General features: G+C 37.7%; 1 protein-coding gene across 9 annotated transcripts in view; it reads left to right on the plus strand.

The window, feature by feature from the left end:
* STAU2 (staufen double-stranded RNA binding protein 2) overlaps positions 1-27,226 on the plus strand; it is a 298,567-nt gene that overhangs the window by 97,683 nt on the left and 173,658 nt on the right. For all 9 annotated transcript variants that reach the window (XM_065903639.1, XM_065903638.1, XM_065903633.1 and 6 more), the window contains 5 exons: positions 8,965-9,124; positions 10,352-10,459; positions 12,489-12,701; positions 17,783-17,920; positions 26,123-26,254. In XM_065903639.1, the coding sequence (XP_065759711.1) occupies positions 8,965-9,124; positions 10,352-10,459; positions 12,489-12,701; positions 17,783-17,920; positions 26,123-26,254 (751 nt within the window). The remainder of the gene's footprint in view (positions 1-8,964; positions 9,125-10,351; positions 10,460-12,488; positions 12,702-17,782; positions 17,921-26,122; positions 26,255-27,226) is intronic.

Below are 27,226 nucleotides of genomic sequence, written 5' to 3' on the forward strand. Positions count from 1 at the left end.
TCAGCTCGGTCTCCTAGACTTACTGCCCCCAGCTTTCTCTTTGGAACCGATGTGAGCACTGATCTCATATCTAGTTTGACTTAAATTGCCTTGATGTCCTAGGTCTGTCATGACCTCTCCAAAGTTTAGGGTTAGTAGCTCTGAAATTTATAGTACTCATTTATCCAGTTCATTCACAGGCTGCATAATATAGGCATTAAGATCTTGACTCTAGAGTGAGACTGTGTGTGCCTAGTCACTCAGTTGTATCCAACTCTGAGACCCCACGGACTGTAGCCCGCCAGGCTCTTCTGTCAATGGGGTTTTCCAGGCAAGAATACTGGAGTGGGTTGCCATGCCTCCTCCAGGGGATCTTCCCAACCCAGGGATCAAACCAGCATCTGCTGCATTGCAGGTGGATTCTTTACCAAGTGGGCTACCAGAACAGCCCCTGTCTGGGTTCAAATGGTAACTCAAGTGGTATGGCTTTGGGCAAATTAGTTAACATCTTTGTTCCTCATTTCCTCGTGTGAAGTGATGTTGAGGTTGTCATGGTGACTGAATGGGTTGAGTTATGCACACAGCTTGGAATAGTGACTGGCACATAGTGCGTTTTGCATGTTTGCTGTAATCACAGTGATGGTGATTTATCTAGATAACCATTTAGGGAAGGGGCAAGAATAGCTTCCTGCTGGATCCAAGTGTGGGATTCAAGGTGCTGGTTATGTGTTTATAAAGTGGGGCTCTTTGATAACATGCTCTGGTTTCCATAGTCCTATTGTGGTCCTGGCATCAGTGACCTGGTACAAATTGCTGACTCTGAATGGCTCATATTTTATATTGTACAAGTCATTCCACTGATTCATCAGATTTACATTTTGAACACAGGTTTACCTTTGGACAGTGCCTAGACTTATTTCAATTTAATATTTTCTTCTGTTTATATACCAGTACAGCTATATTACTTTAAAACATTTGGAATTATGAAAGAAACTATCATTTATAATTCAGTCACTTCAAAACATCCTATCCCAGCTTTTAGTGCCTATCTTTCTGTATTTTTCTTTATGCATTTTAAACATAACATCGGGTTGGCCAAAAAGTTTCGTTCGAGTTTTTCCATAATGGAAAAACCTGAACAAAACTTTTTGGCCAACCTAATAATTTAACAAATAGAATAGAATATTCTAAAAACTCTCTTAAAGCTTTTTTTCAGCTGCCCTATGAATCTTTTCTAATACATCTTCATTTTTGAAATTTCTCAAGACTAAACATTCAGATCCCATAAAAGATATATTTTCAAAATTTATAGATGCGAATAGAGAAAGAACTCTCTCCTATCTGGACATTTTATATACATACAAGCTTGAAAATGTGCCAGGGACTATTTTACAGCTTTATGATAAAGCCTATTATTTTTCTATAGCAAGAAAAAGAATGCTTCGTTGTGCCAAAAAATGTACAGAACATCAGAATAACCAACAGGGCATTTGAATTCTCAGTTTTGCTTTTTAGAGTCCTTTGAACATAAATTCTGCCAACATCTTACAGCTAAGTAAACTGAGATAGAAAGATTAAGTGACATTGCTGTTTTCAGTCCATGTTAGAAGTAAACACAGAAATTCAAGGCCTTTCCTTATTAGATCAGAAGATAACGTGTTCATGTATTTAAGACATAAACCTGTAGGGGAGATACGAACACTTAAGCTGGGCTGAGATTTATGAATAAGGCTATCAAATAAAATGAGGCAATTATTTTTCAATTTTTAAGAGTTATAATGTTATTTGGACTATATCTTTCTCACCTTGTAAAAATGATACTTAGAAAAGTGGGGATGTTGGAGAAGAAGGCAGTCAGAGAATAATCGGGAGGATTCTGGTTGTTTAGAAAGACATATATAAAATGAGTCCACAAAGAGAGCATTAATGAGGTAACTTTAGGGAGGATGGCAAGGATCTATAGTGTGGAAAGTCATTATAACTGACAGTCAGATATAAGACTAAGAATACCATGTTCTCACGAGAATATATAAGAATGTAAAACTTTCCGTTTGCTCAGAAACAAAGCAAAACTGTATAAGCAATGTCAAGTATTAATTCAAAAGAACCAAGTACCATTCTTTTCTTTATTGTTGTAGTGACTTGTGAAATCTTGAAGGCAGGCCAAATCTAAGGACTTTTGAGATCTAAAGAAAAGGGAAACTTATTTTACTTGAAACTGTGCTTGCTTGTTTTTTATAAGACTATTAGCAGACAGAGGGCAAAGAGGAATGGGGGGAAAAAGTGGTCTTACAAACAGCCTTTATAAAATTGAAGATTGTTAGGCAGGGTAGTAGTTGAGCCCATTTTTCTGATCTTTTGCTCCTGGGGGAGGGGTGTGTGTGTGTGTGTGTGTGTGTGTGTGTGCATGCACGTGCAGGGTGGTAGTTGAGCCCATTTTTCTGATCTTTTGCTCCTGGGGGAGGGTTGTGTGTGTGTGTGTGTGTGTGTGTGTGTGTGTGTGTGTGCAGGGTGGTAGTTGAGCCCATTTTTCTGATCTTTTGCTCCTGGGGGAGGGTTGTGTGTGTGTGTGTGTCCATTTTTCTGATCTTTTGCTCCTGGGGGAGGGAGGGGGTGTGTGTGTGTGTGTGTGTGTGTGTGTGGAGGGTGTGTGTGTGTGTGTGTGTGTGTGTGTGGAGGGTGTGTGTGTGTGTGTGTGTGTGTGTGTGGAGGGTGTGTGTGTGTGTGTGTGTGTGTGTGTGTCCATTTTTCTGATCTTTTGCTCCTGGGGGAGGGTGGGTGGGTGTGGGTGTGTGTGTGTGTGTGTGTGTGTGTGTGTGTGTGTGTGTGTGTGTGTGTGTGTGTGTGTCCGTGTCCATTTTTCTGATCTTTTGCTCCTGGGGGAGGGGATGTGTGTGTGTGTCCATTTTTCTGATCTTTTGCTCCTGGGGGGGTGTGTGTGTCCGTCTGTATGTGTGTCTGTTGAACTCTTTGTGATCCCATGGACTGCAGCCTGCCAGACTGCTCTGTCCATGGAGTTTTCTAGGCAAGAGTACTTGGGTGGGTTGCCATTTCCTGCTCCAGGGTCCCTTCCCCACCCAGGGACTGAACCGGAGTCTTTGGTGTGGCCTGCGTTGGCAGGTGGATTCTTTGTTACCAGTGCCTGGTAGGTTACCCACTTGTGCTTATTTTTGTCCCTGCTTGGCCTGACATACCCTCAAACCACAAAATCTCATTGTGGAGTTCTGTTTGTTCAGCAGCTTGTCAGTAAAGCACAACTGACATCTGTTAGTAGACCTTATTATTAGGTTTAGAAACAACCCTGCCTTAGATTCTCTGGCCTGCTAAGGATATAGCTAGTTTAATAAACATATGTGAACAAACATAGAAGAAGGTAAAGCAGATTATCAGGAAATGACTTGAGTGGCCTACGCTCTGAAGTTCGGAAGACTTGAGTTTGACCCCTAGAAACTGTTGGGGAGTTTTGCTACATCTCAAAGTGACCATATAATATTCCCTAGTAGCTTAGATGGTAAGGAATCTGCCTGTAATGCAGGAGCCCTGGGTTCGATATCTGGCTCAGGAAGATCCCCTGCGGAAGTAAATGGCAACCCACTCCAGTATTCTTGCCTGGAGAATTCCATGGACAGAGGAGCCTGGTGGGATACAATCCATGCAGTCGCAAACAGTTGTAGATGACTGAGCGACTAACACACAAGGTGACCATGGAGATATCGGTCTCACCAAGCTGCCTTTGGGATTAAATGAGAAAGAGATGCAGGAAGCCTAACTGTGGTGCCATAGGAGCGTGTTCAGTCCTTTGCTTGCACGGGGTTTGAAGCAGTCGTCAGGTTGCATCAGCCGTCCTGTCGGCTGCAGGTATCTCAGACTATAGTGTGCACGCTCACCAGGGGAACTTGTGCAAGTGAGGCCTTGTGTTCCATTCTCAGAGATGGAGTCAGCGGGTCAGGGTTGGGACACAGGAACCTGCATCTGTAACAGGCACCAAAGATGCTTATGAAAGTGGAATCATGCTTTACTAAACATACCCTGGAAGAAGCGGTGGGTAGAAATCAGTTGACCTTGAACGTTTAATAGTCTGGATGGGTGAGTTTTCATGGCTTATTTTTTAATAGTAATCACGATGGGGATTGAAGCATTGACCACAAAATCCTAATTCAGGAAAGTCATTCAGGAAGAGCAGTGTAAAGTGGATAACCAACAAGGTCCTACTGTAGAGCACATGGAACTCTGCTCAATGTTACGTGGCAGCCTGGGTGGGATGGGAGTTTGGGGGAGAATGGATACGTGTGTGTGTATGGCCGAGTCCCTTCACTGTTCTCCTGAAACTAGCACAACACTGTTAATCAGCTGTGCCCGGCTACAAACTAAAAAGTTTTTATAAAAATAAAACCAAACTAAAAAAAATTTAAAAAAAAACCAAACTGATGAGATGAACATTAGAGAAGAGCAGTATAAGATTAGGTAAGTATATATGTGCTAATTTGTAGAAATACATGCATCACTTATTATAAGCACTTTACCAAAAATAAAAATAAGTAAAAATAGAAAAAGGAACTCCATTAAATGGACCATACCTACTTTTAAAGTACCTGAGTTTTTTTTTTTTTTTTTTAAACCACGGGAAACGAATATTTAGAGACCAGGACCTAACACACAAAAGGAATTCTCCATCTTCTCTCCTATAATTCAATCTGGGAGCCATTAATGAGAGTGCTCTGGTTAATCGTAATAGTCATGATGGTATGAGGAGATATGATATATAAGGTATTCAAACCACGTGGGGTAAATTATTAAGAATCATTGTTAAGTAAGAGGATGGAATGAAACTGGAATGAAACAAGTCAGGCGTCGGGTCTTGGTATTTCCTGCTGTTAGTGCTAGAGCTTTTTACTTTTTATGTTAATAATACAACATACCTAGTTTTCCCTCTGATATTTATGCGATACTACACACACACACACACACACACACACACACACACACACGTATCCACAGCATACACACATGCGTACATAGAGCCATTTTCGATGGCCAAAAAGGAAGAGGCCCCAAGGGCTCTTTAGTGTGCAATTAATATTTTGGTCAGAAAATCAGCAGATTGTTTCAGTATGGTTATGTGTTATGACATCATATTCCAGTAAAGTTATAATGAACAGAAATTTTGTTTGTCTCTGTGGCAAACCGAAATGAGTTTTGTAATTGTCAGCAGGCCTTAGTGATTATAGTGGCGCCCACTCCCTCCACTATAGTTAAAGATCTGTTAGCATTCCAGTCGTGGACCTCTGTTTTCAGAAGTGTATAATTAATTGTAAACATTTGCTCTATGGTGAAAGCTTGCCATATAAGATCTCAGTCCAGGAGTAAATTTCTGATTTCAGGTTGTCTATTTTCAAGTTTTATAGTGGAACCAGTTAGAAATATGCATAAAATCTGTGAAGACAGGAAAACTGAATTCTGTGAGAAGGAAGATAACCTGTATTCATGATATTAGTCTGTCAAAATTTCTGCATTGGAGGGATCTAAGCTAAATAGGTATTAGGGAATTATATACTTCAATACATCAGTTTTTGCAATCAAAGGGCAAAAAGAATTGTGGCTTTAATGCTTTTTAGTCTCTGCATGTTAAAAATATCTTTTACTATAAGTGATTTTTCTTCCTTTAACTTTTTTATATTTGGCAATTAAAAATGAGAACATATGATATATAATAAAAACACATTTAACATACTTTATCTTAATAGAAAACTGTGGGCCAAGAAAATTGACTTTAAAAATGTAAAACAGTGCCTTTTTTTTTCATACTCGCTCTGGATTTCTCTGCTACATTTGACGTTGTTGATTATCCCTTCCTCTGACATTGTGTTGTAATTTCTTTTCTAACTCTGACCCTCTTTCATCTCCTTCACTGCCGTCTATTATTTCCCCTGCCTTTTGATCATGGATATTCATCAGATCCCAGCCTTAGGCTCTTTTTCTTTTTTTTTTTTTTTTTTGGTGCTTTTACACTTACCCGTTCCAGGTGCTTATCCATTCAACATGGTTTCAATTATTACCTCCCAAATCTCATCTTCAGTACTGATGTACATTTCTAGTCCTTCACCTTCAGTAAACTTTCACTGATGAGTCCCATCTGCGGTGAATTCTTATACAATGGGCTCTGTGCAGTTTATCTCAGGTTGACTATAGAGGTCTGCCACTTGAACACCAGTAGTCATCTAAACCTTAGTGGTAACTTGATTGGCTTTTCTTTGCTTAAAAAGAGACATTTTCCAGCACTGGAGTGATTTTTAACTTAATTTTTCAGTGTTTCAACGATAAATCCAGCATTCCTTCAAAATTGATTCTGTTAGTTTTGCTCAGTTGCCCAATTCAGTGGTCATAGTTCTGTCTTCATTTCACTTGACTTGTAAAGTAGCATTTGATATGACTGACTCTTCCCTCCTCCTGGATATTCTTGCCCCCATTTGGCTTTCAGGAAGGATATTTTACTTGCTTGGTTTTCCTCCTATCACTCTCTCCCACAGAGTTCTTACTGTCTTGTGGCTTTAAATTTCTACTATATATATTGATTCCCAAATTTTATCTCCACCTTGGACCTCTTTCCTGAAATCCAGACTTATTAGATCTGACTGTCTGTTTGACATCTTCATTTGGATGTCTAAAAGACTGAATAACTCAACATCTCCAAACCAGAGCTGCTGGTATTCATTCCTAACAAACCCATTTTTTTTTTTTTTTTTTTTTGCAGTTTTCACCCACTTAATTCCTGGGCACTCCATCTTCCAGTTGCTCATGTCAGAAATTCTGGCATCTTCCTCGACTGCTCTCTCATATTCCATAGCCAGTGCTTCGGTAAACCCATCTTCTCTACTTTTGAAATTCGTCCAGAATCCAAGTACTTCCCATTACTTCCCTTGGTGTCATCCTAGTTCAGGCCCCCGTATTATTGCAATAGCTTCTTTACAGATGTCCTGTGTCTGCCATCATTCCCCTACAGTCAGATGATCCTTCCAAGGTCTAAGTCAGATTATGTCATTTCTCTTCTTGAAACCCTCTGGTGGCTGGCCATTGCACTTAGGGTAGAAGTCAGATCCTTGCAGTGATTTCTAAGGAAGGCCCTCTGGCTTCTGGGCACAGGTTCCAGCTCCTAGCCTACCTTCCTGTACACCCTCAGCTCTCACCTGGTGGGAATCCCCTGAATCACTCCAACATTCCTGACACTCGGCTGCCTCAGAGCCTTTGCGCTTGGTGTTCTCAATGCCTTATATGCCCTGCTGCTTTCCTTCTTCACTAACTCGAGCTCTTTTCACAGTTGTCACCTTCTCAGTGAGACACTCACTGATCACTCTATCTGCCCCTCTTCCCTCACCCCTCAGTCCAATCAAGGGGAGAAGAAACAACAAGAATTTCATATTTTACTTTATTGGGACTTCAGGCAACAAATATGAATGACTTCAAAAGAGTAGTTGGCAAAAAAGGAGAAAGCCAGTAAAGGTACAAACGACACCGGAAGACCATATTGCAATCAGATCTACAGCTCTCGGATAATTGCTTGATTCTCTCCAGAGACTTTCACTCTTTCATTCACTGCCATTACCAGTGAATGAATTAAATCACTGCTTTTGTTCAGATGGTGTCACTAGTGTTTCTATTGTAATCTTAATACATGCAATTTTTTAAAAGTTCACTTTTGAACCTTCCCTTCTTTTTCTGTTTAAAATGTACATGGAACTTCCATGGTGATTCACTGGCTAAGACTCCATTCTCCCAATGCAGGGGGACCAGCTTCCATCTCTGGTCAGGGAACTAGATCCGTGTGCCTCAACTAAGACCTGGCACAGCCAAATAAATAAATATTAAAAAAAAAAACAAGCATGTATTTCTAACATCGTAGATATTCTACCTATTTATTTTATTTATTGTCTGTCTTCTCCGCTGTAAGGTATGTTTTTGTTTGCTGTGATATTCCCTCATCATAAGAAGGTGCCCCATAAATAATTGTTAAATTAATAGATTATATTGCATAGCCTCTTAATTTCTTTTGTTTATCCTTTCTTCTTACAACCCCCTTACAATCTCCCCTTATGCTGGCATCCTTGCAGCTTTCTAATCCTGCTTCCTCTCAGCCTCATTAAACACAAACCTGCTAAGAGTTTTCACCTTAAATACATTTTATTATGGTTCTTTCTGCTTTAGAATTGGCTGAAACTCCCCATTCTTTCTTATGTTGAATCTGCTCTCCTTAATACTTTGCAGAGTATTTATTACTTTACAGTAGTAGCTCCATCTCTTTGCCCTTCCCACGTCTAATTATGGTTACCTTCTGCTAAAAGCATGGCAGTCTGCATGTTGTCACCTTGACGGTCTCGCCTGTTTCTTGCCTCTCTGGTGAGTCCCCGTCCTTCAGCCCCAGACCATTTGGCTCACTTCCATCAAAATGTAACTGAAAATTTCTTGCCAGGAAGTCTTCTGTGATATAATGAAATAATTTTTACAGTATTAAGTTATGTTTAATGTTTTCCAAAATATGTTTTTCATGGAGATCAGCATACATGCTTTATTATCAATTGATATACTGACTCACATTTTTTCTTTTATAAATACATTTGTGAGGTAAAACTTTATTGAGGTTAATAGGAGGTTATAATGGATCTGGGCTTCCCAGGTGGCACTCGTGGTGAAAAACCCACCTGCCAATGCAGGAGACATAAGAGACTTGGGCTTGATCCCTGGGAAGCTCCCCTGGAGGGGGGCATGGAAACTCACTCCAGTTTCTTGCCTGGAGAACCCCCATGGACAGAGGAGCCTGGCAGGCTACAGCCCTTGGGGTCAGAAAAGTCGGACACGACTGAAGTGCCTTAGCACGCATGCACATAGTGGATTATACCTGCTTATTAATATTTTAAGCAAAACAAATCTTACTAATGATTACAGAGTGATTTTTATTGAACTTAAGTTAACATTTTTATTTTCTTACTTTAGGTATCATTGCCCAGTGCCCAAGATCTTTTATGTTCAGCTGACTGTAGGAAATAATGAATTTTTTGGGGAAGGGAAGACTCGACAAGCCGCTAGACACAATGCCGCGATGAAAGCCCTTCAAGCACTGCAGAATGAACCTATTCCAGAAAAATCAGCTCAGGTGGGTCACTGTGGCATGTGGCAGCCTATTTCTAGTAGCTGCCCAGGGAGATGACTGAGAAGACGAAGAAATGCTTCTTTACAAATAGAGGAAGTCTCTGCTAGTAGAAGGGAACACTGGATCGGCTGTGGCGGTGCTTCAGTTCACCTGTGTGCTCGGTTAGACTCTTGTGGTTTGTTGGGATGGCCTTGCCTTCGAGCACTTTGGCTTAGCCTTCCCAGGCAAGGCAGGATTTGAGAATGTGAGCAAGGATGAGAAATAACATTCATTTACTTTGCATTGAGTGCTGTGTTTCATTGAGCATGGATTACATTGTGTTAACTGACCTAGAATCAAGGAGTTTCAAGTGGAGGAGATATTTATGGATTTTTTTAGTCCTACTTTATTTTACCAATGAGGTTATTCGAAGCTGATATTCAGTAATTTCACTCATTCCCATGGTTTCAGCTGTGTTCTCTGTTGACTTCAAAATGGTATCTCTAGTTCACCAGTGTCTAATAAGTCCCCTTCTTATTGAGTTCTCCACTTAGTTTTTGAAGCTAGAGGTCCAGCCTTTAGTTTACCCTTCCTCAAGCCTATTGTCCCTCCCCCTTTGCGATTTTTCTTGGTTAATGGCAGGCTTAGTATTTTTGTCCTTGAACACTCTCATCATGACTCTTACGTTTGTTTTTGTCTTTCTACTAAGTCCTAAGCTTCTTGATAGCAACAATTCTGTCTCTTGATCTCTTTAAGGCTTACATGGTGTTCAGCATGTGTAAGGCTCCAGAAGTAAGTGTTAAATAGGTGCAGAGCCAGACGCAGAGCTCCAACATCCTGGTTTGCATCCTATACTGTTTCTGCAACTTAGTCTTCATAGAAGATTAAATATCACGCACTGGTGAAAATACTGTGTGTGTGTGTGTGTGTGTGTGTGTGTGTGTGAGAGAGAGAGAGAGAGAGATGGAGGTCTGTAAGGAAAACTAGGTCTGGGGATATCTACATCAGATTAGTGTTTGGTTGAGTAAAAGATTTCCACACTCAGCATTTATCCTTCTACTTTGAGGGGAAAAAACTTAAAACCAAATCACAAGAAGCCTCTCAGCAAAGCCCTTGACTGCAGTGATTCCATGGGAATCCACAGGATCCAGTCTCTGGTTTCCTGTGATGTGTAAGATCTTGGTTGTTCGGTACATGTAAAGTTTGTTACAAAGTGAAGATTCAATGTTGTCCTGTTTTTTTGTGATTTAGAATTGCGAATCAGGAAAAGAAATGGATGATGACAAAGATGCAAATAAGTCTGAGATCAGCTTAGTGTTTGAAATTGCTCTGAAGAGAAATATGCCCGTCAGTTTTGAGGTATGTGTTCAGCAGAGATCTCCCATTTTTTTCCCTCCTTGCTCCTCATTGTTTTAAACAAACAAACAAAATTGACAAATAAAATTTTAGCATCCTGAAAGAACTAATGTGCTCCCTTCTGTTTGAGCTGTCTATCATGAAATGATGCAGGCCCTAAGAAAACAGAGCTTACAATATCATGGAGTCCTCCTGATCTCTTTGGCTTTGTATTCAGCCATTTGTTTCATCATAAAATTTATTTTCCAAATTTAAGATAGTTTGTAGTAACCTATAAGATTTGGCATTTTGATAAGGTCACATTGAAAATATTCAATATATAATTAATGTTTAGTCACATGTATATATTAATATTTAATTTCTTTTAAATTTATGGAGGCCAAAATATAAATTTAACCTTTTAACTTTACATTTAACCTTTACTGATAAGTCACTAAGACATAATTAAGCAGTTCTCTAGTTTAAAACTGGATAACTAGGTCATAAAATATTTGTAAAATTATGTGGCATTTAAAAAAGGAAAAAATATTAAATTGTTATAATACCTCCTTTATTAAGAGGTCACTAACTGCAACTCAAGTATTTAGAAAATAAGCAAAACCCAGGAATAAGCTGAAACAGTTGAGGAATATTTTCCTTCAAATTATGTTCTGTTCACCTATTGGAAAGCTCTCTCGCTTTACTCACTGGCAGGATCTACTCACCTCAACTGAGAGCCTGTTTTCTTTCTCAAACATAATTCTGTTAAAAGTTGTGTTACCTGATTTCTCAGCCCATAGCACATTAAAGGCAGCAAAATGAAGAAGGCAGGAAGAGAATGTACCTGAGGACCTATCAGTCCCAGCAAGAAATGATAGGGAACATATGGAAAACCTGTCAAAAATAATTGCATTTAACTTGAAAGTCTTTGGAAGATGGGGCCTTCTGAATGCTAGACGAACAGGAACAGTTTTAAAAGTGTTAGATGTCCTTAGAGGCCTCAGATGTCCTTAGTGTAGAATATTTCATGTTCATAATGGTGATCTAACGTGAGCAGTAAGAGTTTGAGTATTTAGTCAGTAAAATATATATGTATATTTTTTAATTGAGAAAGATGTCCATCAAAGTGGCTAAACAGCTTTGGTGTTTCAATCTGTAAGCTTAAATTACTTGGAAAGTATGCTTATCGTAAATTCCTTTATCCTCAACAGTACTGGATTATTGAGATATTGTATCTTTTTTTCATTGGTATCCAATATTAGAAGGTAAAATTTTAATATAATGGTCAATGCTAAGCTATTTAAATAGGGTATTTTTTTAATAGGTTGGGCTTTTGACGGACACAATGAAGTTTTGAGCACTCAGGCCTTGGAAGGCATTTTGCTTCCCAAAATTGACATAGTTTAAAAAGAGCATGTTAAATACAGGATTTAGGAACATTCATAGCTGACAGATGCATAATCCATTACTCTAGAAAGCTAGGTATTTTTATGGCAAATTACTTACCTATTTAAGACCATATTACAGAGAGTAAATATTCCTTATTGTAAGACAGCCTTTGAGGTCTCCATCAAAAATAGGTGATTTTTTCATCTATCACCTCTTTGTGAGAGGCTTCCACATGCACGATGCTTCATAAGTTATAGAACTCCAGTGAGACATACTCCTTGTACCCGAGTAACTTATTCTCACAGAGGAGAAAGTTAGATATGTATGTGGTAATGATTTTATGATCTTAATTCTCTGTCCCATAAGAATCAGGGCAACCATAATTAGAATTGCCTTTTTTAAGCTAGTAAAACACAATTTTGACCATGAATTGAATATGTTTATTTAGATTTCTGTTTTTTCCACTTTAATTCATTAAGCATCAGAAGTATAAATGAAGAGTCTCTGTATAATGAGTTCATAATAGCTTTATTGAAGAAATCCATCATTTTGGCATAATTCTTAATAATTTCAATTTTGATTTTTATATGAACATTAAGAAAGATTCATGCCATAAAAACCCATCTTAAGTCCCTGTATTGAATCTTTTACTTATATTTAATAGGTTATTAAAGAAAGTGGACCACCACACATGAAAAGCTTTGTGACCCGGGTGTCAGTGGGAGAGTTCTCCGCTGAAGGAGAGGGAAATAGCAAAAAACTCTCCAAGAAGCGTGCTGCAACCACTGTGCTACAGGAGCTTAAGAAACTTCCACCTCTGCCTGTGGTTGAAAAGCCAAAACTATTTTTTAAAAAACGCCCTAAAACAATAGTAAAGGTAAGTGTATGCTTGTGAATGTTATAATATATATTATATATATATATATATTTTTATTATAGTGCATGCATGCTAAGTCACTTCAGTTGTATCCGACTCTTTGCAACCCTATGGACCGTAGCCTGCCAGGCTCCTTGGTCCATGGGATTCTCCAGGCAAGAATACTGGAGCGGATTGCCATATTCTCCTCCAGGGGATTTTCCCCTGGTAACTGTAGCTAGAAGTTTTTCCATAGGGCAGGCACCTAAGCCTGTGGGTTATAAGCAGAATCAGGGTTGGACATGTGTCTGTAAGTGAATAGTAATTCTATTTTGCTTTTAGACACTTTTGTATACTTGGGTTCGTTCATGAAATAATAATACCTTGCATATTGATAGTTTTTTTATGGTTTAAAAAATACTTTCTTAGTCATGAGCACCTTTGGTAAAATTCTCATCACGATGAAGGCAGATGTTGCCCCTCATTTTACAAATAAGAGTTTATGAAACACGTTCAAAGAACTTGCTTGCTTGTGTTCGCCTATCACGGGTGGCAACCTGAACTTCAGATCTGTAATCCAGCATTCTTTGTGCAGTCTGCACTGCCATGTGGTAACTCCCCAAGATTTTAGGACGTGGTGATAGGATGCAGAGTAATAGTCATGTGGGTAACACTGCCGCAGCAGCAGACGGCACGTATACAGCACTGGTGTGCCCGATGGGGCTCCAGTGCTTCGTGTGCTGTACCACATTAATCCACAGAGCAGCCCTCGGGCTTCCCCGCGGGCTCAGTCGGTAAAGAATCCACCTGCAATGCCGGAGACCTGGGTTTGATCCCTGGGTTGGGAAGATCCCCTGCAGGAGGGCGTGGCAACCCACTCCAGTATTCTTGTCTGGAGAATCCCCATGGACAGAGGAGCCTGGAGGGCGGCAGTCCACGGAGTCGCAGAGTCAGACACGACTGAGCGACTGAGCACACCTAGGAGGTCATGGGGTGGTTTGGTTTCTGTCCTCTCAGGCATGAGCGCCTCTTCAGAGAAGAATGTAGAGCCACACGGCTCTTCAGGATGTTGTGATTCTCTGTTATGGAATCAGATTTTACGTACATTAAAAAAAAAATTAAGGCGCAGTTCAGAGGAGTGAGATGGATCCGCGCTTAGCACAGGACAGTGCCCGCAAACGCTCGGTGTGTGTGACGTGCATGAAGTGAAAGGTCTGCTCCCGGAGGAGGACTTAAACTGTCCGCACGCCAGCGGCCAGCTCAGCCTCACCTGTTCAGCAGACTTCTTCAGAGCAGGCTCAAGGAGGACAGAGTGAAGTACATTTTATCTTTGTTGGATTTCTCGTTTAGATCATACAGCGGAACAATTGAATTATTTCTGTAGGTTTTGTACTTTTGTACCTTTGCTTAATTTAAAAATACATGCATATGTATTTACATAAATACCTACATAAACAACTATGTAAATGCTTGTTCTTTTCAGTGAATAATGTCATTATTCACCGAGATACTGTAGGTTATGCATTTCCTGAAGTAGCATTCTACATCCTATCGTAAGGTAGACTAAAAATAAATGCCAGATAGATCCACTCATCATGAATCATAGTGGTTTCGAGGACTGGCTTTCATTTATATGCTGGGAGCAGGATACAGCTGTTAAGAAAATGGTCAGTAGAATCAGAAAATGACTTGGACTCTGACCCCCTGTAACCTGAGCAAGTTCTAGCTTTTCTCATCTTTCATTTCTCTATTTATAAAGTAGGAATAATAATTGAACATACTTCACAGGATTGTTACATGTTCCTCGAGATGATACATAGAGTGCATTAGTTATTAGTATTAAATATGTATTAACAGTAGAAATACTAAGTACTCAATAAATATTTGTTGCTTGTTGTTTAGTCCGACTCTGTGACCCATGGACTGTAGCCTGCCAGGCTTCTCTGTCCATGGGATTTCCTGGCAAGAATACTAGAGTGGGTTGCCATTTCCTCCTCCAGGCCACCTTCCCGACCTAGGGATCGAACCCACGACTCCTGCTTGGCAAGTGGATTCTTTACCACAGAGCCACCTGGGAAACCCATTCAATAAATACAAGCTTTTGTTATTTTGTATCTCATATATGTATATGAATGTATCCACAGTCTGTTTTCCTAAATTCTTTTGTATATAAAATCTACATATATCTTCGCCATAGTGAAAGAACAGTGCTCTACAGTACTGCAAAACTAGTCACATTAACTTCCACCTAATCTATTAAACTAAATATAATCTCAAATTAAGAATAACCAGCCTTTAGTCTAAAAAAGATCTATCATTTTTATAGTAGACTATAAATATAACTCCTGTTACTTTTAACTATAGCCATTAAAAACAAGAATATTGTTGAAATGTTATTTCCGAAAGAGAGAAACATTTTGAACTTTAAAAATGATTTTTTGCTACTACCTCTATTATATATGCATTTTACTGCAGAGTTTTCTTCTTGTTCACCATTCAGATCTCAGCTTACACTTGACTTCCTCAGGGAAGCCTTCTCTGGTTCTCCCTGACTCCCACATTCGTTTAGCCCCCTGCATTTTTTCTCACATACATCACACTTGGAATTACTTGTATCATATCTGTCTTATGTTAAAGTCTATAGATATTCTCTGAAATGTAAGGTTATTTTGAGAAAGCAACATGGATACAATGAGTTGAAATCTAGGTTAATTTTGAGTATGATCAGACCTTATAATGGGCCAGTAAGTGGATCACCTTGGATAGTATCTTGGTTTTCAATATTTTAGTCACTTCCTTAAATGTCTTTTACATCTAGGTTCTACCATTCCTTATTATGCAATAGAAACAGAGAAGATATCTGTTGACGATTTACCTTGATTTTATTTAGAATAACGAAGCTATCACATTGTCTCATTTGAACCTCTTAATCACTCTGAGATGTAGATATTATCCTCATTTTAAAGATGAGGTTCTTGGTGTTTAAGAAACTTCCCTCAGATCACAGAGCAAAGTCAGGTTTCGGGTCCAGTCACATCTGATACCAGTGCCAGTATGAAACTGGTTGGTTGTGAGCTCCTTTTGGATTTTTATTTCCTCTACAGAGTTAGCTTGTTAAAATGTAAGATTACCTGATGGTGTCTTTGAATTTATATTCTCAATTTTAATGTAATTCTCTTCTAAAAGGTAAGGCCTCAAAGAAGGTTTTCTGCTGTTGGAGATAAAAGTTTTCTGGATAAGATTATCCTTATTGGTTTGTTGTTGTTATTATTACTGCTGAATGTGATTTTGGCGTTGTGTCTAAGAAATCGTTACCTAACCAAACCAGAAAAATTTCTTCTGTATTTTCTTTATGAAGTTTTAGATGTTACATTTAAGCCTATGAGTCATTTTTAGTTAATTTTTGTGTGATATATGGATTGAAATTTATTTCTACATGTGAATATCCAGTTGTTCCAGTACCATTGGTTGAAAGGCTACTCTTTCTCCACTGAATGACTTTTGCACTGTTGTTGGCCGTGTGTGTATGGATCTATTTCGGGTTGCCATTCTGTTTCATTGATTTCTTTCTCTATCTTTATGCCAGTACCGCACATAGTGTCTTTTTTTAAAATTTATTTATTTGGCTGCATCAGATCTTAGTTGCAGCACACTGAGTCTTTGTTGCATCATGCGAGATCTTTTGTTGCAGTGCATGAACCCTGGCTGTGGTGCACAGGCTTAGTTGCCCTGTGACATATGGGATATTAGTTCCCGGACCAGGGATTGAACCTGCATCCTCTGCAGTGCAAGGCAGATTGTTAACCACTGGACCACCAGGAAGTCCTGGTACCACACATACTGTCCTGATTATTATAGCTTTATAATAAATCTTGAAATCAGGTATTTGGATTCCTCCATCTTTGTTCTTTTTTTCAAGGTGTTTTGATTATTCTTCCTTTGCATTTCCATGTGAATTTTAAACACTGGCTTATTAATTATTACCTAAAAAGAGCATGCTGGGGTTTTGATTGGGATTGCAGAGAATTGGTAGTTCAGTTAGAAGACAGTTGACCTTTTAAAAATATTGGGTCTGTTGCTCCATTAACGTGTATCTGTCCACCTATTGAGACCTTATTTAATTTCACCAGTGTTTTTTAGTTTTAATGGAGTGTATATAAGTTATATCATACTTTATATATACTTCTGTGCTTGTTCTTGCCACTTAACATTTTTTTTCCTTAAATTCATTCATCTTGATGCAGGTAGCAGTACTTAAATCTTAATTTTCACTGCTGCATTCCTCTTCACTGTGTGAACGTGCCATAAGATTATTTCTAGTTTTTCTTCTTTGCTATTTTAAATAATGCAGTGGATATTCCTGTACAAATGAACTAGCACATTTGGGCAACAGTTTTTTAGATGAATAGACTACTGAGGGATGGGTCATGGGCTTTACTAGACATTGACAAATTGTTCCCCAGTTTATATTAGGACCAGCACTGTATAAGTTTTTGTTACTCCCCATCTTCACCTGTTTGCATTGTCAGACTTCTTAATTTTTACTAAATTGATAAGTGTGAAATAGTACCTCACTATGGTTTTAATATGCATTTTGAATCTTAATGAGATGAATTATCCTTTTTATATGTTTTTTCTTCTGTTAAATATCTGTTCATCTCATTTGCTCAATTTTTTTTAGATTGTTTTCTTAATAATTTTTAGAAGTTTTAAAATAAATATTTTGGATACTGGATACATTTTTTTTTAGTTAAATATGTTGCAAATATCTCTTCTCAGTTCATAGCTTGTCTTCTTTCTTTTTGGTATTTTTTGATGAATACAAGTTGTGAAACAACTCCTACTGTATTAAAGAGTTTAAAAGGATAGTTGACCCAACTTACCAATAATACCTGTGAGCCCTAAATCCTCTAGAAACCCTACTTTCAGATTCACTTTTATGATTTTCCTTTATAAACTGTCTTGATTTTCATTTATTTCCTCCAGTCACAGTTTTGGGGTGCAGGGGAGGAGGTGAGAACCATGGTTTCTTTAAGGATCCAGTAAGAAGTTTGACAAGCACGTTTCATATTTTGAAATTTTTTTCTTCAATTAATTTTTAGGCTGGACCAGAATACGGTCAAGGAATGAACCCCATTAGCCGCCTGGCTCAGATTCAACAGGCCAAAAAGGAAAAGGAGCCAGATTACGTTTTGCTTTCAGAAAGAGGAATGCCTCGACGTCGGGAATTTGTGATGCAGGTATGTCTCACTTTTATATTAAAAGATTTTTTTTTTAAACTACTGAAAACATTTAGAAATCCTGAGGCTAGAATAGAGATATGGTGGGAAGGAAGACTAGGAATTAATAGTAGAAGATAAAACTGTTTACACTCAAAGTGTTCATTCCCTCCAGATCCATCTACCAACTTGGTTGGAACATTCAAGTGTCAAGGACATGTCAGATTGGAGAGTGTGAGGTTTCAAAGGGACTATGAGCTCACCCAGAGTTCATCATTGAGAACTCCTATCTCTAACTTAATGTGTTGCAATTTGCAGCTGGAGTCTGTTAACTACTGGGAATAAAAGACAGATGGAATTAGAAACAAAATTTAGAAGGATAGAGGTAGTAGGTGAAACAGGGCCAAGAGCATGAGCTTTCAGGTCATTAGAGAAATCGAGAAAAGAGGGCTAGCTGGCTGCCTAACTTTGGTGAGCACAGAGGGGCTCTGAGTTGCTGAGAGATTTAAGTGCTGCTTTGTACAGCCTGGAAACTTGAAGAGTGGTTGCTGGTGTATTGATCTAGGGGTGGGGACTGGGAGTGAGGTAGAATGCCTAAAATGCCCTTCTTTTTAAACCCTACCTACCCATCTTTATTTATCAACTCAAGTCTCAGTGTCATAGAAACTTTTCATTTTTATTATGAAAATTTCAAGCATATCCAAAGATGGATGGATATGTTTAATAGTATACAATAAAGGACAGTATAATGAAAGAGCATAATGGCCTCTTGGGGACTATGCCCATCATCCAAAAACAACAGTGAAGATTTCTGCTGTGCTTGCTTTGGCTATCAATTTTTCCTTCTTCTCTTCCTCCCTCCTTCCTTTCCTTCTCCTGAAGTTTTCTAAAGCTAATTTCTAACCACATGTCATTTTAGCCTATAAGCTTAGTGTGTGACTCTAAAACACATGGAAAGTTTTTTACTTTTTCTTACATTAGGTGTGGTTCATTAGAATCCTCTAGCACCCAGTGTATATTAAATTCTCTTTATGGTCCCAACTATTTTTGTTACATTTTTGGCTTCCCTGGTAGCTCAGCTGGTAAAGAATCAGCCTGCAATTCAGGAGACCCCAGTTCAATTGCTGGGTGGACAGGGGAATGGCTACCCACTCCAGTATTCTTGCCTGGAGAACTCCATGAACAGGAGCCTGGCAGGCTAGAGTCCGACACTACTGAACGACAACAGGCTTGTCAAAGAAGCTTTTCCAGTCAAACCTGTGGATCTCACATTTAATATAACCCAGTTACAATCAACAGATATTAATTAAGTGCCCACCATGTGGCAGACATCTAGACTCAAACATAATATCTCATGTTGATTAGCTTCTTGTGCATGTCTAAATTTTACCTTCCTTCCTAATTTATAACCCCCATGTTTCTTTATCTCACAGTACCCAATATGGTGGTATGTATATAGTAGGATCTTATAAACCCATGAGGTGTATCTGTTGCCTGCCTGCCTGCCTGACTGAGAGCTAGTATGTTTGACTTTTGTTGGAGATATAAACTTACGTTGTAGTTACAAGTAAACCATGGTTGTTAACTTAGATGTCCAAAGAGGAGGGATTCTGCTGTGGTTATTAAACACATGGTTTTCTAGATGTCATTAGGACCCAGAGCAATGTTGTTCTAGTATTTTTTTACTTTGTAAAGTATGTGCACCATTTTTCTTTTTACATTCTTAACTTTGAGGAATTCTAGAAAGTATTTTTTGAACTCCAAAACTTAAGGGAATAAAGATCCACCCACCCACCCCCACACATTTAGACCTGTGTTACAAATAAAAACTGGCTTTGACTTTATTAAACAATTCCTTTCCTGTGGAATATACCGAATACCCACTTTGAAAGAGGAATTTAGAATATCTTAGGCCAGCTTCCATTTTATGGGTATTCATAAACATTCTAGTCAAACAAGAACATTTGGCTGTGCTTTTAAAAATTTCACTCTGAATTCATATTGTTTTTTCCTTCTTCTGAAAGCCCCAGTGGATTCAATACAGTGTTGCTGTAACTTCATCAAAGTAAAGGGTTTTGTATAAACCGCTTGAACAGTGTTATCACTTTTTATAATGGAATCATTATTATTGAATGTGGAAGTAAATGATCTAAAGATAATATGCTCATATTTGTCTATCACCAGAAAAACCCCACAAATAAATGTGTGTTATAAAATGGATGTTGTTACTTGTATTGAATACTAGGTAAAGGAAAATATCCAATGAAACTATTTGGCCATTTAGGTCCAGAGCAAATTTTTTCTTTTTTTGGAAAGGGGTATTTTAATTTTTCAAAGAGAAAATAATGATAACTAAATTAAATTGTGTATCAGCACATTTTATTATTATATATCATATGATGTTAATTTTTCTACCTACCTGTGATTAAGATCTCAGATTTGGTTGTTTTTTTTTTAAGATTTCAAGTTTTAAAAAATATATATTAAGGAAATTTCATTAATTTTATTTGTGACTCAGTGGAAGATAGTTAAGTTTTTGGTAAATGCTATTTTACCGAAGTTCTTGTTAGTTTTTTTGAAGACTTCATTAATGAATTAATTTATTATTATTATTAGAAAAAAATAGTATCTTGAATTTTTGTCAGGGAGGGGACTGCACTGTATGGCATGTGGGATCTTAGTTCCCTGACCAGGGATCAAACTCATGCTCCACAGTGTGGTAGTGCAGAGCCTTAACCACTGGACAACCAGTGAAGTCCAGAGGATTTAATTTAAATGATTTGTTTAAAGACAAAAATCTAGTCATCATAAATTTATTGCATAGTAAAATAATTGAGCTTCTTTGCAGAAAAATTTACATTTTAATATAAAAATCTTACAGTAGTCATAAATCTTGGAAGCTTTCTAGGAAGATGACTTTTGGAGGTTTACTTACATGCTTTGTTGTTATTTAGTCATTAAGTCATGTCTGACTCTTTTGCAACCTCATGGACTGTAGCCCACCAGACTCCTCTGTCCATGGGATTTCCCAGGCAAAAATACTGGAGTGAGTTGCCATTTCCTTCTCTAGGGGATCTTCATGAGCCAGGGATTGAAGCTGTGCCTCCTGCATTGGCAGGTGGATTCTTTATACCACTCAGCCACCATGGAAGCCCATTTACATGCTTACTGACTTTTATAATGCAGTGAATTTTTTTTTTTTTTCAGTGATCACTTTAAGTGCTGGCAGGGAACCAAAGTCCTTTAGCACAATGGTCTTTTTCAGTTCTAACAAATAACTCTGGGGTAACCAGCTACTCACAAGCTATTGAACCATGGGACTATAAAAGCTCATGTTAAGCAAGGGTTGGGTGAATAGGAAAAATGAATCTGGAAGCACTTGTTCTGGAAGTAAGTCTTTGGGTGTCAGAGTAGGTCAGACAGAAAACCAGCAGACTCAGACCTAAAATGAATGCTGTGATGGGAACCCCCTGGCCCAAGAACCTAGAGGCAGAGGGCCTCAGGCTTGGGCAGTAACAATTTAAGGATGAGGCAGCTGAAGTTTTGAATGAGAATGAGAAGAGATATATAGCTCATGAAAACAGTTGAAACATTTTTTGCTGCTCCGTTATCTTTCACTGCCACTTACTCTGGCAAGTCTTGTGACCCTCACAGCAGTAGCAGAAGCTTCTGGCATAGCCGGCTTCATCTCTCTAGCTTCAAGTTTTCTAGCAACAACACAGGGAACAAACCAAGCACTGGAAAAAACAGCAGGTAGAAGAGGCTGGCTCTAGCCAAGGACTTGAAGACTTTGTGTATAGGGCCTGCTGTTTGGGTCAGGAGCAGGCCAGCAGATATGGAAGGTGGCGCATATTCACTCAACTCCAAGTACTAGATCGGTGCTTCTAAGTGGGGTCCGTAAGACTACTGTTGATTTGTTATCATGTGGTTTCAGCAGAAAAAGCAAAATGAAATGTTTCAAGAACATTGCACAGATTTGAACTACAAAATTTCTGATAGCTGTTAAGAGATCCTTTTAAAATTTTTGTAAAATTTATTTATTTTTAATTGAAGAATAATTGCTTTACAGTAGTATGTTGGTTTCTACCAAACATCAACATGAATCAACCATAGGTTCATCTCTGTGCCTTCCCACTTGAACACCCCTGCCACCTCCCTCCCCATCCCACCCCTCTGGGTTGTCACAGAGCCCAGTCTGAGTTCCCTGAGTCATGCAGCAAATTCCCGTTGGCTGTCCATTTTATATATGTTAGTGTATGTTTCCATATTGCTGTCTCCATACACCCCACCCTCTCCTTCCTTCCCCCACCCCAGCCCTGTCCTTAAGTCTGTTCTCTATGTCTGTCTCCACTGCTGCTCTGCAAGTAGGTTCATCAGTGCCATCTTTCTAGATCCTATGAAAGGGAAAAGTCACTCAGTCGTATCCGGCTCTTTGCGACCCCATGGAATGTAGTCCACCAGGCTCCTCCATCCATGGAATTTTCTAGGCAAGAGTACTGGAGTGGGTTGCCATTTCCTTCTCCAGGGCATCTTCCCGACCCGGGGATCGAAGCCGGGTCTCCTGCATTGTGGACGGGCAGACGCTTTACCATCTGAGCCATAGGTAGCGATCTAGATCCTATATATATGTGTTAATATATGATATTTGTTTTCTCTTTCTGATTTACTTCACTCTGTATAATAGGCTCTAGGTTCATCCACCTCATTAGGACTGACTCAAATGTGTTCCTTTTTGTGACTGAGTAACATGAATGAACATTGAATTTTCGCAAATGCCCTTGTTCAATTTATGTGGGCAATCATATGATTTGTCTCCTTAACTGATTAATATAGCAGATGACATGATTGATTTTGTTTGAGTTCCGAATGTTAGACCTACCTTACATTTTTGAAATAAACTTAACTTAGTTATTATTTTTCTTTTTTTTTTCACATTGCTTTGTTCAGTATACTATTACATGGTTTAAACTAACATTTATGTTCATGAATGAAACTGGTCTTTAAATTTTTTTCCTGTTGGATTTTGAAACCAAAGTGATGCTTCACTGAATAATAGGGGACGGATTCCTCTTTCTTTTTTTTTTTATTCTTGGATGCATTTTTGTAAGGGTAGCATTATTCTTCCTTAAATATTGGGTAGAACTTGCTAGAAAAACAGAAGTTTTTGTTGTGAAAAAGTTTTTAATTGTGGTTTTAACTTCTTTTGTAGTTATAGATTTATATACTTAGGAGTTTATTCTGTGCCAGTTTTGGAAATTGTATAGAAAATTTTCCATTTTATTTAAATATTAAAAAATGTTAGCTGAATTATTCAGTATCCCTTATTATTTTGTAATGCTACAGAAGGTTCATACTCTCCCATCTTCATTCTTAATTGTGTCTTCTCTTGTTTTTTCTTGATCAGTCTTACCTTTGGTTTATCACTGTATTAGTCTTTTCAGGGAACCAACTTTTGGCTTTTTGAACTTCTCTGTTTTACTTTGTTTTATATTTCCTAAATTTTTGCTCTTGTTTTTAATGTTCTGTTTCTTTGGATTTATTTTGCTGTTGACAACTACTTGAGATGAATGGTTAGCTCATTACTCTTCTGCCTTTCTCTAAGCTTTTATGGCTTATATGTTTTCTTCTACACCCTCTTTAGCTGCATCTTTCAAGTTTTGACATATTGTATTTCCATTATTACTTATTTAAAATATTTCCAGTGAGATGTCTTCTTTGCCCATAGATTATTTAGATTACATTGTTTAATTTCCAGAATTGTGATTATCTTCTTGTCTGCGCCTTCTATCACTTACTGAGAACAATCTGTAAAAATAAATCCCACGTTCACTGTGTATTTTCTATTTCTTCATGTAATTTTTTCCTTTTTTGTTTTCTAATTTAATTTTTATATTTGTATTATCTCAGCATATACATGACTGAAAAATCATTACCCAGGTCAGGAAATGTACATGTGGATATAAGATGGCTGATGTATATTTAAATACGTAGATGTACATACATGTATGCATCTTGTTCACAAAAGAGAACTGTGGGATAGTTCTAATGATAAAAAGCTACCATTTATTGAGCAATTATGCTATAATATACACTGTAGTTTACATACATTTTCTTGTTTAATTTTCAAAGTAACTCTGTTAGGCCATTGTATTACCCCTCTTTTACGAATGAAAAAACTGGGGCTTAGAGATATTAAATAATTTGAATCAGTTCACGGGAAATAATGGAATTGGATTTCATACCCAAATCTGACTCAGAAGTCTTTGTTTTTAACCACAGTATTGTATTAATCTTTATGTGTTCTCTTCAGAAACTATTTAATGTAATCCTTTGTAAGCTATATAATTTTTTAAATTTATTTTTTTGGATTAAAGACTTTTTATTGATATATAGTTGATGTACAATAGTATATGTTACAAGGGTACAGTATAATAATTTATAATTTTTAAAGGTTATACTCCATTTATAATTACTATAAAGTATTGGCTATATTGTCTTTGCTGTATAGTATGTCCTTATAGCTTATTTAATGTATAACAGTTTGTACCTCTTAATCCCCTGCCCCTATGGTGCCCCTCCCTGCTTCCCTCTCCCCACTGGTAGCCACTAGTTTGTTTTCTATATCTGTAAGTCTGTTTCTCTTTTTTTATATTTACTAGTTTGTTGTATTTTTAGATTCCACGTAAAAGTGGCATCATATAGTATTTGTATTTCTCTGACTTATTTCAGTTAGCATAATATCCTTCAAGTTCATCTATGTTGTTTCAGATGGCAAAATTTCATTCTTTTTATGACTGCATAGTATTCCACTATGTATATAATTACCACATCTTCTTTATCCATTCATCTGTTGATGGATGCTGAAGTTGCGTCTTATCTTGGCAGTTGTAAACAATGCTGCTGTGAACGTTGAGGTGTGTGTATCTTTTTGAATTAGTGTTTTTAGTTTTTTTAGATATATACCCAGGTATGGAATTGCTGGGACATATGGTAGTTCTATTTTTTTTTTTAATGATTTTCACTGGAATATAGTTGTTTTACAGTATTGTATTAGTTTTAAGTGTACAGCAAAATGAATCAGTTATACATATACATGTTGTTTAGTTGCTAGGTTTTGTCTGACTCTTCTGAGACCCCATGGACTGTAGCCAGCAGGCTTCTCTGTCTGTGGGATTCTCCAAGCAAGAATACTAGAGTGGTTTGCCATTTCCTTCTCCAGGGCATCTTCCTGACACAGGGATCAAACCTGCATTTGCTACATTGCAGGCAGATTCTTCACCACTGAGCCACCTGGGAAGCATACATATATATATATATATATATTTACTCTTTTTAAGGTTCTTTTCCTATATAGGTCTTTACGATTAGTTGTTTGGAGAAACTGCCACATTGTGTTCCCTAGTGACCGCACCAATTAGCATTCTCACCAGCAGTGTACAAGGGTTCCCTTTTGTCCCCATCCTTGCTGGCATTAGTTATTTGTGATATTTTTGATGATAGCCATTCTGACAGGTTTGAGGTAATATCTCATTGTTTTTTTGATTTGCACTTCCCTCATGATTAGCAGTGATGAGCATCTTTTCATGTGCCTGTGGATCATCTCCATATCCTCTTTGGAGAAATGGGTATTCAGGTTTTCTGCACATTTTAACATTATTTTAAATGGCAGCAATGTGAATTTTATCCTTTTCAGTTTATTAATTTAAATGAAGAATACTAAATGTAGTCATAATCAACTCTCTACAATGTGAATTTTGTTTTTCTGCTTATATAAATAAGTTTATTGTTTAAAAATCAAAGAATACAGAAATATTTAAGGAAATAAAAATGTTCTAAGACTCTTTTGGTTGGATGGTATCACCGACTTGATGGACATGAGTTTGAGCAAGCTTCAGGAGTTGGTGATGGACAGGGAAGCCTGGCGTGCTGCAGTTCATAGGGTCACAAAGAGTTGGACATGACTGAGCGACTGAACTGAACTGAACTGAAGATTCTGTCATCCTGACATAACTCCCATTGACATTTTGAGGACCAGATTTCCATACTTTTCTCTGTGTATGCATTCGTGTATATATATATATATATATAAGGGATCTTAATTGCTATTTTATTATGGACTGAACTTTATATTTTGAATGCTAGAGAGCAGAACACATTGCTTTGTGATGTTAATGTTTGTTTCCAAGGCAGCTGTCATTACACTTCTTACTTTATTCTTACCAGGTCAAGGTAGGCAATGAAGTTGCTACTGGAACAGGACCTAATAAAAAGATAGCCAAAAAAAATGCTGCGGAAGCTATGCTGTTACAACTTGGTTATAAAGCATCCACTAGTCTTCAAGATCAACTTGACAAGGTGAGAGTTAAATTTACATGGATAAGTTCTGTCCTGTCAGAGTAAAAAAAATAATGGACAAGTTCTGTTCCAGTGTTCCTTGACTCTTAGTACTGTCTTAACTAGTGTAAAGTAGATGTCAAATTTTAACTTTTCCAAGTTCGTACTTGTATCTTAATATCTTTAAAGATACAGATTCTCCTGGTACAAAATAACCATTGTTTAGGGGTCATGATAAAATATTACAATCTTACAATTAGAAAATATTAAAAATTTGCTGTATAATTGTATATGTTTTATATAATATTAATACCAGTGTAGTAAGTTTTACCTTCCTGACTAATGATTTTTGCCTTATATACCCAGTTTTTTAATTTGTGCTTTTCAAGAATGGAGGTTGTTAGCCTTTATTCCTGGAATACAGCTGAAAACCCTGGAAATAAAGATCTGAGTTATCCCTTTAGGGCAGGAGCTATATAGGACAGACACTCTATAAACTGATTTTTCTATTTACTTTAAATTAAAGGTAAACTCAGAGGGTGTTTATTTTCTGCCAAGACTTGTGTTCATGGTCCCCTATTTCTTCTGCAGCAGGTAATGACATCATTAACACCTGCCTGTATTGCAAGAGAAGCTGAGAACCCTGAATTCAGGACTTGGCAGTTAACGTGGCAGGAGCTGACTTCATTTCACTTTGTATTCAATTATCATTTTCTCTATACATATGCAGAACTTATTTTTATTAAGCATTTCATTTGTATGAACATTCCCAAAACAAGCTTAGTAATTATTTTTGTCATAAACAATACAGTTTTTTCCATGCCATTTTCTCACATACGGATTCTATCTCAGGGATATTTTCAGTTTCTGTAGGAACACCTTTGTGAAGTTTGGAGTAAAAATGAAATTATCTATTTAAAAAATGCATAGATACACTTTTTAAGGTGCTGTAAATATCTAGGCAGTTATTTTGAGTGATTAAAAATTATTTAT

Source organism: Muntiacus reevesi, chromosome 12 (genome assembly GCF_963930625.1).
Source record: "Muntiacus reevesi chromosome 12, mMunRee1.1, whole genome shotgun sequence".
Lineage (NCBI taxonomy): Eukaryota > Metazoa > Chordata > Mammalia > Artiodactyla > Cervidae > Muntiacus > Muntiacus reevesi.